Source organism: Haematobia irritans, chromosome 5 (genome assembly GCF_050003625.1).
Source record: "Haematobia irritans isolate KBUSLIRL chromosome 5, ASM5000362v1, whole genome shotgun sequence".
Taxonomy (NCBI): domain Eukaryota; kingdom Metazoa; phylum Arthropoda; class Insecta; order Diptera; family Muscidae; genus Haematobia; species Haematobia irritans.
This window is the reverse complement of record NC_134401.1, coordinates 85,832,381-85,851,460: the sequence shown is the minus strand read 5'-3', so window position 1 is coordinate 85,851,460 and position 19,080 is coordinate 85,832,381. Positions and strand designations below refer to the sequence as shown.

Genomic DNA, 19,080 nt, shown 5'->3' with positions numbered 1-19,080 from the left:
GTCGATAAAAAAGCGGATTTTCTGCCAACTTTTCTAGGGCCCATTCACTGAAAATTCGACGTTGTGGCAGATCGTAAGTCTATTCATGATGAAATGTCAAAGCATACTGAGCATCTTTCTCTTTGACACCATGTCTGAAATCCCACGTGAATTGTCAAATACTAATGCATGAAAATCCTAACCCCAAAAGAATCACCCTTTATATACTTTATGGGGTCTTAGACAAAGTTAATATACCCCCATCCTATGGTGGAGGGTATAATAATGACATTTTAATTAAAATAAAGTTTATGATATTTGCTTTAAAAATGTTTTCATTAAATTTAGGACACAAATTTTGGAAATTTGCGTCCCTCCCTTAAAGGTGTATGCTTGTGAACTAAGGCAAATTTTCCTTAAAGCAAAGAGACACATTTTGGATTTAAAGAAATCGTCCTTAAATTAACTGAAATATTGGTTCTTTAGATTTAAGATAAACCTGCTTAGAATATAGGCTAAGTCTTATTTTGAGGATTTAGCATCATTGGTTTCGATTTTTTTTTTTGGAATTAAGAAAACAGTTTTTGCTTTGAAGTATCTGTTATAATTTGAATTTTTAAACTGACATTTGTATGTAAGTGAATATCATTATTAAAATACCGCGAAAAGAGATTTAAAGCTATTATTTTTATTTTTAGCCGCATCAATCAACCGAAACCCTTAAGAGAATGTCAAAATCTTTGGATCCAAGTAAACTTTTTTTGAGTGTAGTATCTTGTTTGGAAGATAATGCTCGCAAATATATAGTACTTTTTTTGGGTCAAAGTGCTTTCACGCATATTAAATATTCACATAAAACAAACATCGTAATATTGCGGCAATATCCAAAAATATATGTGCTTCTGCAAAGTATGTTTGGAACATACGTTAGAGAATAGATTTTTCTTTGAGGGTGTACTTTTGCAAATATTTACAAACCTTCGTTGAAGTGCATATTCATCAAAGTGGTAACATACATTAAAAATGTGTTTATTTAGATTTTTTATTTATGTATTCGGTTACATACATTTTTCTTTTTAAACGTTTTATGGTATTTCAGTTCATATGAAATTTGATAAGAAAAATAAGCATGTGTTTTGAAGCAACACGGAGTAATCGTAAAAACGGATCGCATAGGAAAAAACCTGATAAGCTCAGCTTATGAGGCATAAGTTCCAATGAAGGCACCACACATTGGACAAAAGTGATTGGCGTTGCGGCACGAATCCATGCAATATGGTAAACAACAACAGCATCTAAAAATTAAAATAAACAAAAGAAAATTATTTAAAATTTTAACGATCATGAATTTAATTAAAGTAAAGGGGTTTTAGAAAACAGTCTAACGCAAAAGGAATTATATTGCAAAAAATCTGTTAATCTTTTATGTGTGTTTTGAATTGGAATTTAAAGCCAATGGAAGAATGAGAGTTGATTATTTATGCACCACTCAGAAAAAAAATTTTGGTTTAAAGCTTCAAAATAAGATAAACAATCATTTGCTGTTATGCCATAATATGCACACAAAAACTATCACCAACATATTTCCAATTAAAAAGTTGATTGCAGTTTTTCAATTAATAAATTAGTTGATACAATTAACTTTTTAATGAAGATAGAAACATTAATAAAGTCATTGATTCAACATTTTTAAAATTTTAATTAAAAATTAATTGATACAATTAACATTTTAATCCAACACGGAAGACTAACTGCCAGTTCATGAAACACAAAATCGACTCGAAACGAATTGTTCGTCCAGATTGGAAGAAAAATAACTTTAGATATAAGTTCTAGAAAATCCTGAAATCATTAACTCATTATTTATGATTTACTATCGAACACCGAAACAATTGGGATTTCACCGACTCTGGTCTTCGAGATATCAATATGTGATTTTGACGAATCGTTCGTCTCGAAGCGAATGAAAATTCCACGAGCAGGCAGTAAGTCAGTTAAAAAAGTGATAGAAATTCCTTCAATTTTTATTTAAAAATTTATTTCAAACAAATAATTTTTATACCCTGCGTCAGATTTAGATATAGCTCCCATATATATCTTTCGCCCGATATGGACTAATACGGTCCCAGAACCCAGAGTTTTACCTCAATATGGTTGAAATTTTGCACTAGGAGTACAATTAGTAGTGTAGTCATGTGTGCCAAATTTTATCGAAATCGGTTCAGATTTAGATATAGCTCCCATATATATCGTTTGCCCGATTTACACTCATATGACCACAGTGGCCAATCTTTTACTCCGATTTGATTGAAATTTTGCACAGGGAGTAGAATTAGCATTGTAGCTATGCGTGCCAAATTTGGTTGAAATCGGTTCAGATTTATATATAGCTCCCATATATAGCTTTCGGCCGATTTACACATATATGACCACAGAGGCCAATTTTTTGCTCCGATTTAGTTGAAATTTTGCACAGCGAGTAGAATTAGCATTGTAGAAAATTTGGTTGAAATCGGTTCAGATTTAGATATATCTCCCATAAATAGCTTTCGCCCGATTTACACTCATATGACCACAGAGGCCAATTTTTAACTCCGATTTAGTTGAAATTTTGCGCAGGGAGTAGAATTAGCATTGTTGCTATGCGCGCCAAATTTGGTTGAAATCGGTTCAGATATAGATATAGCTCCCATATATATGTTTTTCCGATTTCGACAAAAATTGTCAAAATACCAACATTTTCCTTGTAAAATCGAAGTCGAAAAGTTGTAAAAATGACTCTAATTCTCCTAAACTTCCAATACATATATATCGAGCGATAAATCATAAATAAACTTTTGCGAAGTTTCCTTAAAATTGCTTCAGATTTAAATGTTTCCCATATATTTATACCCTTCACCACTACTGTGGTACAGGGTATAATAAGTTTGTGCATTTGTATGTAACGCCAAGAAGGAGTTATCATAGACCAACCTTTTAGTATACGGATCGGCTTAGAATTAAATTCTGAGTCGATTTAGCGATGTCCGTCTGTCTGTCTGTTGATGTATTTTTGTGTGCAAAGTACAGCTCGCAGTTTTTGTCCGATTGTCCTAAAATTTGGTATAGGGTCCTGTTTCGGCTCAAAGACGATTCCTATTGATTTTGGAAAAAATCGGTTCAGATTTAGATATAGCCATATATATTTTTCACCGATCTGGTCATAACTGGCGTGTATATCAACCGATCTTCAAATTCCGTACATTCGAATATTTTATGAGTCTCGAAAAACTTGCAAAATATCAGCCAAATCGGTTCAAATTTAGATATAGCTCCCATATATAGCTTTCGCCCGATTTATACTCATTTGCCCACAGAGGCAAATTTTTTGCTCCGATCTAGTTGAAATTTTGCATATGGGGTAGAATTAACATTGTAACTATGCGTGCCAAATTTGGTTGAAATCGGTTCAGATTTGGATATATCTCCCATATATAGCTTTCGCCCGATTTACACTCATATGACCACAGAGGCCAATTTTTTAACTCCGATTTAGTTGAAATGTTGCACAGAGAGTCGAATTAGCATTGTAGCTATGCGTGCCAAATTTGTTTGAAATCGGTTCAGATTTAGATATAGCTCCGATATATATCTTTCGCCCGATTTACACTCATATGACCACAGTGGCCAATCTTTTACTTCGATTTAGTCGAAATTTTGCACAGGGAGTAGAATTAGCATTGTAGCTATGCGTGCCAAATTTGGTTGAAATCGGTTCAGATTTAGATATAGCTCCCTTATAGCTTTCGCCCGATTTGCACTCATATGACCACAGACGCCAATTTTTTGCTCCGATTTAGTTGAAATTTTGCACAGGGAGTCGAATTAGCATTGTAGCTATGCGTGCCAAATTTGGTTGAAATCGGTTCAGATTTAGATATAGCTCCGATATATATCTTTCGCCCGATTTACACTCATATGACCACAGTGGCCAATCTTTTACTTCGATTTAGTTGAAATTTTGCACAGGGAGTAGAATTAGCATTGTAGCTATGCGTGCCAAATTTGGTTGAAATCGGTTCAAATTTAGATATAGCTCCCATATATATGTGTTTCTAATTTCGACAAAAATGGTCAAAATACCAACATTTTCCTTGTAAAGTCGCCACTGCTTAGTCGAAAAGTTGTAAAAATGACTCTAATTTTCCTAAACTTTTAATACATGTTTATCGAGCGATAAATCATAAATAAATTTTTGCGAAGTTTCCTTAAAATTGCTTCAGATTTAAATGTTTCCCATATTTTTTTACTAACATTGTGTTTCACCCTAGTGCATTAGCCGACTTAAATTTTGAGTCTATAGATTTTGTAGAAGTCTATCAAATTCTGTCCAGTTCGAGTGATATTAAAATGTATGTATTTGGGAAAAACCTTTATATATAGCACCCAACACATTTGACGGATGTGATATGGTATCGAAAATTTATATCTACAAAGTGGTGCAGGGTATAATATAGTCGGCCCAGCCCGACTTTAGACTTTCCTTACTTGTTTTTTACTAAAATTGTGTTCCACCCTAGTGCATTAGCCGACTTAAATTTTAAGTCTATAGATTTTGTAGAAGTCTATCAAATTCTGTCCAGATCGAGTGATATTTAAATGAATGTATTTGGGACAAACCGTTATATATAGCCCTCAACACATTTGACGGATGTGATATGGTTTCGAAAATTTAGATCTACAAAATGGTGCAGGGTATAATATAGTCGGCCCCGCCCGACTTTAGACTTTCCTTACTTGTTTTGTTTAATTTTAAAAATTAACTAAACGTAAGTTCATTTTAACAACGGACTTGTTTTGTGTTCTAAATTCGAAATTTGCACAAAAATGTTTATATTTTTCTAAAATGTGTAAATTTTACTTAAATTGTATCAACCTTGAACTTCGTATTGCGCTAATGAAATTTAAATAAATTATTACTAAAAAAGTTTCTGGAATTAAAAAAATGTTAACTTATTTCCATCATGTTGCATGGGAGCCACCGTGGTGCAATGGTTAGCAGGCCCGCCTTGCATACACAGGGTCGTGGGTTCAACCCCAGTTTCGACCAAACACCAAAAAGTTTTTCAGCGGTGGATTATCCCACCTCAGTAATGCTGGTGACATTTCTGAGGGTTTCAAAGCTTCTCTAAGTGGTTTCCCTACAATGTGGAATGTCGTTCGGACTCGGCTATAAAAAGGAGGTCCATTGTCATTGAGCTTAACATAGAATCGGGCAGCACTCAGTGATAAGAGAGAAGTTCACCACTGTGGTATCACAATGGACTGAATAGTCTAAGTGAGCCTGAAATATCGGGCTGCCACTATACCTAACCTAACCTAGGTATAGTGGCAGCCCGATATTTAGAAAAATATTTTAATTAAACATTTTTTAAAATAAACCCACATTTTCCTTCATTTCATGTTGGATTCATTTTTGGTTTATTGGCCAAAAGTCAATAATGACATCATTCTGCAATTCTATTATTTTTTGTAACTTGATTCAATGTTGCCAGTATTGGGAATTTTCCCCCAAATTGGGGATATTTTTTCATGAATGGGAATGAAATTTTTTCAAAATCGGTTCAGTATAATAAATTGTGTTTACATGAAATTCTTTTTATTTCGGCAGTATTGAAAAAATTCCAATAAATCGTCGAAATTTAAAAAAAAAAACTTTACTCCGTTTTATGCCACAGCATACTATAGGGTGCAAATCGATCATTTGGGCTAGAAGCGGACACAGGATTTTATTTTGGGGGAGTTGTGAAATAATTTCATGAGGACTCGGGCTTAAATGTTGCACCATCATCAGTGTTCCTCACTGATTTGGACAATATATCCCATTAATATACAAATGGGCTTCGGAGTATATTCTAAAGATCTGGAACTTCGAATAGCGAAAAGATTGCCGAATCACTGTAGTGTTTTTCAGGCTGAAATATTAGCAATAAGAGAGGTGACGAATTGGCTGAGAAGTAATGTTCCAAAAAATGTTAGCATTAATATATATTCAGACAGTCGACCTTGGCTCTGTGTTCCTTAACTCGAAAACGGTCATCAACTGCCGCAAATCTCTCAAGCAGTACAATATTCACCTAATGTGGGTACCTGGCCCTAGGAACATAACGGGGAACTGCGAAGCGGATGACTTAGTAAAGCTAGCAACTACCTTACATAAAGGGTGATACGGTCAAAATTTGGTCAAGGGAAAACGCGTGTAAATCGGTGAAATCGTTTATTTAAAAAATTAAATTTCTTTTTCAAGTTAAATTAGTATAAAATTCAGGATAAATATTCAGTTAGGCTTTCGCTTTTCCAAATCCGAATTGCCGGGCCTCACGCTTGACACCTGCCATCAGATTTTGTACAGTCACCTTGTCCACCTTCTTCGCCGCAGAAAGCCTTGAACTGCTGCTCGTCCTTAGCAGTTTTTTGGTCTTCTTTAGGTTCCGCTTGACAATAGCCCAGTATTTCTCAATTGGGCGGAGCTCTGGCGTGTTGGGAGGGTTCTTGTCCTTTGGAACCACCTGCACGTTGTTGGCGGCGTACCACTCCATGGCCTTTTTACCGTAATGGCAAGATGCCAAATCCGGCCAAAACAGTACGGAACAACCGCGTTTCTTCACGAAAGGCAGCAGACGATTATTCAAACACTCTTTCACGTAAATTTCTTAGTTGACAGTCCCGGAAGCTATGAAAATGCTGCTTTTCAAGCCACAGGTACAGATGGCTTGCCAAACCAGATATTTCTTTGCGAACTTTGACAGTTTTATGTGCTTGAAAATATCTGCTACCTTTCCCCTTCCTTTTGCCGTATAAAACTCCTGTCCCGGAAGCTGCTTGTAGTCGGCTTTAACGTAGGTTTCGTCGTCCATTACCACGCAGTCAAACTTCGTCAGCATCGTCGTGTACAGCCTCCTGGATCGCGCTTTGGCCGTCGTATTTTGTTTATCATCGCGATTTGGAGTCACTACCTTCTTGCAAGTCGATAGTCCGGCTCGTTTTTTGGCTCGATGCACGGTTGTAGACGATACACCCAGCGGCATCTCGGAGAGAGAGGTTAGGGTTTCGCTTGAAACTACCGGCAACTCTCTTTGTCGTCTCAGCGGCTTCCGGTTTTCGATTTCCCCCCGATCCAGACTTCCTGGCTGTCGACAAACGTTCCCCAAACACTTTAATTACATTTGTAACGGTTGATTTGGCAACTTTTAGCGATTTTGCCAGCTTTGCGTGCGAGTAGCTCGGATTTTCGCGATGCGCGAGCAAAATTTTGATACTCTGCTCTTCTTGCCTGGACGGCATTTTGACAACTGAAGAGTGAATTCCAAAATCAAAATAGGATCAACATTCTGCATACACACACCTTCAAAATGAGGGATGTTCAGGTTTTTTAAATGCAAAATTGAAAAAAATACGCCAAGTTTATATTAACCAAATTTTGACCGTATCACACTTTATCCAGGGGAATTAGAATCTGTTGGTATACCTCTGGCTACCTGCAAGCTCTTACTGCGTCAAAAGGCTTTTATGATGGCAAATGTTCGATGGAAGAATTGCAAGGGTCGTAACGACACCAAGCAAATATGGCCCCATTTAAACTTAAACCGCATACTAGATATGCTAGTGTTCTCAAGACATCACATATCACGGGTCGCTGCCTGATAGGCGATTTTGCAAAAACTATTGGCGCGAAGTATAATGACTACTGTATGAGCTGTCATTATGCTGAGGAAAAGGAATCAATTAAACACCTCTTGTGCGAGTGTCCTGCATTTTGTGTAAGGCGTAAACAAATTTTAGGGGCTCATAGCTTTAGATTACTGGCGGACCTGGAAAACTTTAACTTAAGAAGTCTGCTAATGTTTTTGGAACAATCTGGTTGGTTCAACAGAAGAAAATAATCGAAAAAAAAGAAAAAGGTTCATCGGTTAAAACTAGAAGTAACCATATGTAATAATAGGTACTTTTAGTTAATGTGGTATCACAATGGACTGAATAGTCTAAGTGAGCCTGAAACTTAATCGGGCTGCCACTTTAACCAAACCTAGCCCATTAATATACACTTAAAAAAAGTTGACTTGGATCCAAAGATTTTGAGCTTCCCTTAAAGATTTTAGTACTCATTCCGAGCCACAGATCCGGTTTCCTTAAAATAAAGACATGTTTTAGCGACATATGTGGCTTTAAATCTAGGATTAGGATAGAAATTTCATTTATCGAATTTTCATTCTCCTTCCGCAGTATATTAGTAAACCTACTCGCGTAAAACAAATGATTTTGGCCTTGATTCGGAGCCAAAGATTCGGCTTCTTTAAAATAAAGACATTTTTACGGACCTCCCTGGCTTTAAATCTATGATCAATAAAATTAAAATTGGATATAGATCTCATTCATCGAGTTTTTATTTTCTTTTTGCGATATATTAATAAAGGTATTTATGTACAAAAAAATTCCAATTTCAAAATCCAAATTGTGCCAGGTACTTCAAAGTAAAAACAGTTTTCTTAATGCTAAAAAAAACTTTAAACCAAAGACGCAAATCCATAAAATAAGTCTTAGCCTATATTTGAAGCGTTTTTATCTTAAATTCAAAAATTCAATATTTTAGTTGAAAAAAATGAAAAAAAATGTTGAAGCAAGGATTATAAACTTTAAAGAATTTTGTCCTTAGCATTGCGTAAATTTTGAGTCCTAAAATTTAAGTTGCATAATCTTCCATTTTAGGTCAATATTTTTTTCAGTGTAAATTTGAAGCGTTTTTATTTTAAACCTAAAGATTAAATTTTTCAGTTAATTTAAAGACGATTTCTTTACATCAGAAATGCTTTTCTATACTGTAAGGAAATTTTGCCTTAATTCAAAGGCATACGACTTTAACGGAGGGACGCAAGATTTGTGTCCCAATTTTAATAAAAAAAAATTGAAGCAAAGGTTATATATTTTGTAAAGTGCGCATCCTAAAATTTAGGTTGCGTAATCTTTAATATGACATAAATATTTTTTCAGTGTAGAAATGGTGAAGATGGTTCACCTTCGTATTGATCTACCACTCAATTTTATTACGTGAATATTAAAAATTACATTTTCGTTCATAAATATATGCACACAAAAAATTTTTTCTCTGATTCAATCACCAAATTAATTGATCCAATTAATTTTTTAATTGAAATGTCTTCAATCACGAAAATTATAGTATCAATCACAGTTTTAATTGGGCATAGAAAAAATTCTTGATTAAAAAATTAATTGATTTTGTCAGCAAAATTCAATTAATTTTTTAATTGATTCAATTAAAAATTTAATTGATGTTGATTGCAAAACGTAATTAATTTATTAATTAAAAAAGGTAACTATTTTTAATTACTTAGTTAGATTGGCTTAGAGTTTTTATTTGGATTAACAAATGATTGTTTGAAATACATTTTTAATTAAAAAAGTAAAAAAAAATCAGCACTTTTTTTAAATGAATTAGTCTTCCGAATTTGATTAAAAAGTTAATTGTATCAATTAATTTTTTAATTAAACATTTTAAAAATTTCAATCATTGACTTAATTAACTTAATGTTTCTATCATGATTAAAAAGTTAATTGTATCAATTAATTTATTAATTGAAAAAAATTTCAACTTCAATTAACTTTTTAATTGGAAATATTTTGGTGATATTTTTTTCTGTGTGGTGATCGAATTCCCATTTTAATTTTTCGAGCATTTGGAAGACGTACTCCGGGTTCCTCGTTTTGTGTTTTGCGAAATCTTGATCTTATTTTATATATATTTTTTAATTTTTACTTATTTTCTACAGCAGAGGCTATTATTTCTTTATATTTTTTCTCTTAAAAATTTGTTAAGTACTTTATGAGGAATTTTAATATAAATTGAGGAATTTTGGGGAAGAAAGCACCCAATTTGGAGACAAGAACCAGAAAAATACTGGCAACATTGACTTGAATATAGCTTTATATTCAAATGTATATAAAACTGGGAGGTGTCTTTTAATACTTTATTTTAAAGACGCTTTTTACTTGAAACAAGACATAATTTATACGTAAAGTCGAGTCTGAATTTGGAAATTTAATTTACAGAGAAAAAAAAAATTCACGAAAATTTTTCCATTTAAAATCTTAATTGAGTTTTAAAAAATATTCAATTAAAAATTTAATTGATTCAACTCTAATACCCCAATGTTTTTGCCAGCGAATTAAATATTCAATGCTAAAGACACAAAAAGAAGAAAACTAAACAAGAAACAAGTATTTACGGCCGTAAGTTCGGCCAGGCCGAATCTTATGTACCCTCTACCATGGATTGCGTAGAAACTTCTACTAAAGACAGTCATCCACAATTAAATTACTTGGGTTGCGGCCGATGGCAAGGCATCTTAAGTCTTCTTAACATCATTTTCTCCATGCGGGATATTTAGTAGACAAAAGAAAGGTAATTATAGAGACAGAATTGAAATATGGGGGTCGCTTCATATGGGGGCTATATACAATTATGAACACGAGTCTACCCAAAAATGGCAGAATTCTTGATGTTTTGGAAGATTTTGCAAAATATTCCTCTTCAACTATGAAATGCTTCATAAATTTTCTATTTTTTTCATTTTTACAAAAGTTTCTACAGAAATAAAATTCTGAAAATTTTTTCTATAGAAAAAAATTTTTGACAAAATTTAGTATAGAAATTATATTTTGACAAAAATTTCCTAAAGACATAAAATGTTGGCAAAATAGAATTAAAATTTTGACAAATTTTTCTATAGAAATATAAGATTTTAACAAAATTTTCTATGGCAATAAGCCGCAAGCCAAATCTGGGGATCGGTTTATATGGGGGCTATATATAATTATGAACCGATGTGGATCAATTTTTGCATGTTGTTAGATACTATATACTAGAGGTCTGCACAATTCCATTTGTAAATGAAGAGTACACGTGTACTTGCTACATGAGTACATCTATTTGAGAGAATCGCAAAATAATTGGTACACATTTTGATGAACACCAAAAGCCACGAGTAACTTCTTGTTGCTACTCTGATGTCTTCACTACCAACAAACACATATTCCTCGTTCTCTCTTATTGAAGTGTACTCAGAGTGATCACGTCGAGTATGTTGCGAGAACAAAACTTCATAGAGTACTCCATGTACCACGTGCAGTTTCAGAAATACAAAAAACAGTTACTCTCCATAATATATGTTTTGGTTTGTTATAAAGAACTGCAAACGTTCAGGTGTGTGACATACATAAATATATGAAATATGTGACATACATACATATCTATGATTAATAATAATGGAAAGTTTTGCTTCCCACATAACTGAGAAATACTTGTGTACCACATGAAGTGAAGAGAATCCATGTTGTACTTTTTCTCAAGTATTTGCATTTTTATTGTTCCTTTTTTTCGGAACACATATTTTATCGGATAAGTACTTGGTGGTATTTGACAAGCAAGTGTTCTCTTCACTTCACTACTTGCGCTCTGAGAGAAAGACAGTGTATGTACTATATCCGACAGCGAATTGCATACATGTAGTGAAAAGTTATTCGATGCAGACCTCTACTATATACCACCACCATGTTCCAAATTTCAGCCGGAATGGATGAAATTTGTTTGTCTTAGAGGCTCCGCAAGCCAAATTTGTGGATCGATATATATGGGGGCTATATATAATTATGGACCGATGTGGATCAATTTTTCCATGGCTGTTAGAGACGGATGAAAGTTGCTTCTATTAGAGGCTCCGCAAGCCAAATATGGGGATCCGTTTATATGGGGGCTATATATAATTATGAACCGATGTGGACCAATTTTTGCATGTTGTTAGAGACTATATACCAACACCATGTTCCAAATTTCAGCCGGAACGGATGAAATTTGTTTCTCTTAGAGGCTCCGCAAGCCAAATCTAGGGATCGATTTATATGGTCGCTATACGTAAAAGTGGACCGATATAGCCCATTTGTAATACCATCCGACCTACATCAATAACAACTACCAAGTTTCAAGTCGATAGCTTGTTTCGTTCGGAAGTTAGCGTGATTTCAACAGACGGACGGACGTGCTTAGATCGACTCAGAATTTCACCACGACCCAGAATATATATACTTTATGGGGTCTGAGAGCAATATTTCGATGTGTTACAAACGGAATGACAAAGTTAATATACTCCCCATTCTATGGTGGAAGGTATAAAAATTATACGGTAAAATTCAGTACATGCTGTAAAGCCTCTTGAATAGTTTTAACTAAGTTTTCTTTTTATTTTATCAATTTTTGTTGTCTTAAGGTGTGTTTTACTAAAAGCTTGCCGATTTAATGAAGCCCGCCTAAAGGAGGGATTGGACATTAGAGGGTTATTATTAATTTTTTAATTGGATCAATTAATTCCGTGATTGAATCAGAAAAACATAACTCAAGTATAAAAACTCAAATATAAAAGAGAACTGCGTCTTTAATGCATACTTAGTGCAATTCTTTGTTCTTTGGCTCGGAATCTATGTCAAAATCATTAGTGTAAGGACAAAAACTTTGGGACCGATTAACTTTTTTCAGAGTATTTCTTTTTTGTCTTACTTAAACATTTCACTCCATTTTGATAGCTTCACATAAAAAAATCGTATGTTATCAACATAGACCAATTAAATATAAGACATCTCAATTGAATTCGCAGCGCTGTAGTTTGTCTGCACACCGTAGAGGGCTCTTTTTCGTCTGCAATTGAGTCATTTTTTAATTTGGCTTTAATTTGTCTTCTTTCCCGTGTTCTCTTGTTGAAACACCAAATATTGTAAAAGCTTATAAAATTCTATCCATCCACACCTTTTTTGTAATGTAAATTGACTGATTTGTACGGTTATTCTCTTTTTCCAAAAAGTAATTGAGTCACTTGACTGCGCAATTGAGTGGAATGACTGCGCACTCTAAATAAACAAAACCATTGTGAATTCACATGAGATGTCTATACCTTCCTTGGTCTATGTTATCAACTTTAATCATAGACCAATTAAATATAAGACATCTCAATTGAATTCGCAGCGCTGTAGTTTGTCTGCACACCGTAGAGGGCTCTTTTTCGTCTGCAATTGAGTCATTTTTTAATTTGGCTTTAATTTGTCTTCTTTCCCTTGTTCTCTTGTTGAAACACCAAATATTGTAAAAGCTTATAAAATTCTATCCATCCACACCTTTTTTGTAATGTAAATTGACTGATTTGTACGGTTATTCTCTTTTTCCAAAAAGTAATTGAGTCACTTGACTGCGCAATTGAGTGGAATGACTGCGCACTCTAAATAAACAAAACCATTGTGAATTCACATGAGATGTCTATACCTTCCTTGGTCTATGCTTTAATCAAATTGTGGTGATATTTTTTTCTGTGTGTTTCTGAATTTAGAAGTGATAGATGTCTACTTACAAAGTCCAACTGAGCAACAAACAAGCAATGTGAGTTTTGGATGTGGAACGATGGTCAACCCGAGTCCTTATGCGACAACGACAATGGGGACATGTAAGTGTTGTAGATTTTGGGCCCACTGGTTGTGGTATAATTGGCATGCCTGGTGGAAATGCCTGAGTGGTGTTTACCGTTACTACCGACGGTATTGGTGTTTCTCCGGCAATGGAAGTAGTTGTATAATTTTTAAGTGGCTCATTTCCGTGCTCACTGTTTAGTTGATTTAAATTTGTGGACACTTCGCGATAAGGATTATTTGTTTTTTGACTCATTTTTTAACACTGATATGCAAAACAAGAGGCACACGTGTTTACTAAGCGATAATTACTTTGCAACTGAATATATACAAGGAATTGAGCACAACATGAACCCAATGCCAATTTGGTTGAACAAACACAGAACGAATATAAAGTCCAGTTTGGATAAATGTCGATCAAAGAGAAAATTGTAATTGAGATTTGTTGTAGTATTCAAGTTGGACCATAGATGGCACCAATAGCACTTATAAAATATTATGCAAATTGGTTTGTGATTGGCTTTTAATATAACTAATTGGGTCTTGCGCAGGTGAATGTGATATAATATGGAAAATATATGCACTTAAAAAAATATTGTCAAAAGCCCAAAGATTTAATGTCCTTAAAATTAAAATATGAATGCAATTTTTGGCATGACATACATCAAAAAGGGGGATAATAAAGTAATTTAAAATTTTTTTAGTTCATAGATTTCCTTAATTTTAATAATTTGTTCTTACTTTAGTTACACAAATGAAGCATAAAACTTTACTAAATTTGAACTTCCTACCAAATAGTTCAGAATGTTTTTACATTTGTAAAACATGTCATGAAGTAGTTAAAATGCCATACAATGCACATGGGGCAAATTACCGGTTTCAGAGGCAACAATTACAAAACTGCTCTTATAGGTTTCAAATGTGGAACACATGCTGTATATAACGTCAGAAGAGCTCATAGGCATTTTCAGATCGATCCGCCCACTGTAACCGTTCATAACAGGTTGGCTGATAAGTCCCCGGTCTAACAAAGAAAAACACATTTTTTTGTCAAAATTCGTTTTTATTATTCAACATTCAATAGCGATACAACGATTATAACGACCTTCCAATTTTTTGATACCATTTTGGTAGTACTCCTTCGGTTTTGCCTCAAAATAGGCCTCTGTTTCGGCGATCACCTCTTCATTGCAACCAAATGTTTCCCCTGCAAGCATCCTTTTGAGGTCTGTGAACAAGAAAAAGTCGCTGGGGGCCAGATCTGGAGAATACGGTGGGTGGGGAAAGCAATTGAAATCCCAATTCATGAACTTTTGCCATCGTTCTCAATGACTTGTGGCACGGTGCGTTGTCTTGGTGGAACAACACTTTTTTCTTCTTCATATGGGGCCGTTTTGCCGCGATTTCGACCTTCAAACGCTCCAATAACGCCACATAATAGTCACTGTTGATGGTTTTTCCCTTCTCAAGAAAATCGATAAAAATTATTCCATGCGCATCCCAAAAAACAGAGGCCATTACTTTGCCAGCGGACTTTTGAGTCTTTCCACGCTTCGGCGACGGTTCACCGGTCGCTGTCCACTCAGCCGACTGTCGATTGGACTCAGGAGTGTAGTGATGGAGCCATGTTTCATCCATTGTCACATATCGACGGAAAAACTCGGGTGTATTACGAGTTAACAGCTGCAAACACCGCTTAGAATCATCAACACGTTGTTGTTTTTGGTCAAATGCGAGCTCGCGCGGCACCCATTTTGCACAGAGCATATCCAAATATTGATGAATGATATGACCAACACGTTCCTTTGATATATATATATATATATATATATATATATATATATATATATATATATATATATATATATATATATATATATATATATATATATATATATATATATATATATATATATATATATATATATATATATATATATATATATATATATATATATATATATATATATATATATCTTTCACCTGATAGGCCAGAGATTCCCTTTGATTTGCTTAATTTGTGCACAAAGGTGGCTCTATTGAAAACATCCGTTATAGTATACATCCTCGAGTTCTTCTTTGTAAGATCAAGTCGGTTTTTATTACAATTTTAATCTCATTTCCCGCAAACATCCAATGAGTACATATGACGTATCTGCTATTTGTGTTTCTTCCATTTTTGATTGACTTGAGCGCAAATACATATTACAAGTTTTCTTAAATATCGATGCCATACAAACTTACTTCACATTTGCCGAAAATTTAGAACTTATCTAGTTTACGCTATCAAAGGGATTCCGATCTTATTGTAGTTAAAATATTACGAGTTGAAAATTGTTTATTTTTAAAAGCACTGAATTTTTCTAATATTTTGAATTTTTCATCGTAAGCCAGACGCTGACGGATTTAGGCTTAGAACCACATGAAAGTACACACAATAACTTTTCTTCTCATACCAATATCTCCGTGAATACAGAAAGTACTATTCCACGAAATACAAACATTACATGAACTTTTACTGAAGGCTGTAATCCACAATCGAATTACTTGGGTTGTGGTAACACTTGCCGATGGCAAGGTATCTTTAAGCTTCTTAACATTGTCTTCTAAATTGTAAGTTAGTCCATATGAGTTAAAAACAAGTATATACAGCAGTAAGTTCGGCCGGGCCGAATCTTAAATACCCACCACCATGAACCAAATATTAGGGGTTCCTTTGAAATTTCAGGAGGGCTTGAGGACTTGAGGACACTTCCCGAAGATAAATTTAAAGATTTCACCTATGAGGACTATATCAGATTCTGGATTTATAAGAACCATTTTTGTTTGAGTTTTAGAGGAATCATTAACATCTCTTGTAAGTGTGCAAGAAAATTATAAAATAACGTTTTGATTTGAAATCTTAAATCTGTAGAAGTAAAATCTGGAAATTTTACATTGAGTTTCAAGCAATTTTCATGATAAGTGCGCTTTCTACACCCTCAAGAAGTGAAGTCGGTCTATATGGAGGCATTACCAAATGGACCGAACAAAACTTAATCCGATACACGTTTTTGTGAGCCTAAAATACCAGAATATTTACAATTTAAGGCAAATCAGATAAAAACTACGGTTTCTAGAAACCCAAGGAGTTAAATCGGGAGATCGTTCTTATGGGGGCTATACTAAAATATGGACCGATACTCACCGTTTTCGGCATACCTCTTTATGACCCGAAAATACCTCTAGATTTCCAATTTCAGGCAAATAGGATAAAAACTTCGGATTCTAGAAGCCCAAGAAGTAAAATCGGGAAATCGGTCTATATGGAGGCTATACGAAAATATGGACCGATACTCACCATTTTCGGCACACCTCTTTATGGTCCTAAAATACCTCTAGATTTCCAATTTCAGACAAATTGGATAAAAACTACGGTTTCTATAAACCCAAGACCCCAAATCGGGAGGTCGTTTTATATGGGGACCATACCAAAACATGGACCGATACTCACAATTTTTGGCGCACGTATTTGTGGTCCTACAATACCTCTTGATTTCCAATTTCAGGTAAATTGAATAAAAACTGCGGTTTCTATAAGCCCAAGAGTAAAATCGGGAGATCGGTCTATATGGGGGCTATACCAAAATATGGACCGATACTCACAATTTTTGGCACACATAATTGTGGTCCTACAATACCTCTAGATTTCCAATTTCAGGCAAATAGGATAAAAACTTCGGATTCTAGAAGCCCAAGAAGTAAAATCGGGAAATCGGTCTATATGGGGGCTATACCAAAATATGGACCGATACTCACTATTTTCGGCACACCTCTTTATGGTCCTAAAATACCTCTAGATTTCCAATTTCAGACAAATTGGATAAAAACTACGGTTTCTATAAGCCCAAACCCCAAATCGGGAGGTCGTTTTATATGGGGACCATACCAAAACATGGACCGATACTCACAATTTTTGCCACACGTATTTGTGGTCCTACAATACCTCTAGATTTCCAATTTCAGGTAAATTGAATAAAAACTGCGGTTTCTATAAGCCCAAGAAGAAAAATCGGGAGATCGGTCTATATGGGGGCTATACCAAAACATGGACCGATACTCACTATTTTTGGCACACCTCTTTATGGTCATAACCTCTACCTCTATATTTCAAATTTTAGGCAAATTGGATAAAAACTACGATTTCTATAAGCCCAAGACCTCAAATCAGGAGGTCGGTTTATATGGGGACTATATCAAAACCTGGACCGATATAGCCCATCTTCGAACTTTACCTGCCTGCAGACAAAAGACGAGTTTGTGCAAAATTTCAGCACGATTGCTTCATTATTGAAGACTGTAGCGTGATTACAACAGACAGACAGACAGACAGACAGACAGACGGACATCGTTATATCGTCTTAGAATTTCTCCCTGATCAAGAATATATATACTTTATATAGTCGGAAATCGATATTTCGATGTGTTACAAACGGAATGACAAACTTATTATACCCCCGTCACCATTCTATGGTGGTGGGTATAATAAGAAACACAGATTAAATTTTTCTAACACTTTGAAAGATATTATAGGCCAAATAGCGCTTCTTTTCGTAAGGCCATTTGGTCACAATTCAAGAATCAAGTTTTCAGAACAAGCTCATATAGCTCTTGAAGTAATTGAGGTAGGATCTCAATATGACAATTTTTGTTTTACATGATGTTAGTACTAACTAGTAAAAACAGAAGAACAATTAAAGTTTTTAACATTAGGTTTATTTAGGTAGTGAAAGGGTTAATTAAAAAAGGTGAGTTTACTGTTTTTTTTACGTGTACTTTTTCTTTTCTGAAGGGTTCACATTCTCTTACACCATTATCTCTTAATTAGATTTGTTCGACGTTTTTGAGCAATATATAAAATTTGACTATTAAAATATATGTTACAAAAAATTAGTTTGTTCGACTTCATTCAAACGATTAATCTTTTCCATATATATGGCTAAACTTACACTGTCCAACATAGAAGCAATGCAACTATGTGAGTTTTGGTTGTGGCCGCATGAGAAACACGAGTATGAATGTGGGCACGACAGTAAGGGCAAGTCATTTCAACCGATTTGGGTCCCACAGGTTGAGTTATAAATGCGGTGGCGTGATTGGGACTGACAGTGATGACTGTTGGTCTAGGACCAGCGTTTGAGGAGAATACTTCTTGTTCCATTCCATTATTGTCCATGCCCTTTTTTCTTCAAATATATCTTCGAATGTCCGATATCAGTATTTGTGTTTTTTCTCTAATATTTCGCATGAAACTAAAACCGCAGTTACATTAGAATTGCAATTTAATAACTATATCATATATATAATAGTACTTGAGATAAGAAATAATATTATCAATTTCAAGAGGTTTACTCAAAAAATAAAAATAACAGGTACACTCCAAAATACAGAATTACACGGAAACACATCACCAAAATTTTCCAATTAAAAAGTTGATTGAAATTGAAAACGCAATAGAAAACTATGATTACACTAAAAAAAATTGAAACTTTCAGGGCACTAAAGCCCATTTAACTTTATTTGATTTTTTGGAATTATTATGTTTTGAGAAATTTCGTAGAT

The 19,080-nt window shown here is 34.4% G+C and overlaps 1 protein-coding gene across 2 annotated transcripts; it reads right to left on the bottom strand.

Moving 5' to 3' along the window:
• Nucleotides 1–1,003: 1,003 nt before the first annotated feature.
• On the bottom strand, nucleotides 1,004–18,791 carry LOC142239404 (lipopolysaccharide-induced tumor necrosis factor-alpha factor homolog). Of its 2 annotated transcripts, none has more exons than XM_075311195.1 (2): nucleotides 18,468–18,791; nucleotides 1,004–1,274 (listed from the first exon to the last, which is right to left on the bottom strand). In XM_075311195.1, exons 1-2 carry the CDS (start codon nucleotides 18,692–18,694, stop codon nucleotides 1,178–1,180), a joined length of 324 nt encoding a protein of 107 aa, XP_075167310.1. In that variant the 5' UTR covers nucleotides 18,695–18,791; the 3' UTR covers nucleotides 1,004–1,177. The 2 variants fall into 2 exon arrangements, with proteins under 2 accessions (XP_075167310.1, XP_075167309.1); XM_075311194.1 differs by lacking the exon at nucleotides 18,468–18,791 and adding an exon at nucleotides 13,425–13,836.
• Between the last annotated feature and the right edge of the window lie 289 nt (nucleotides 18,792–19,080).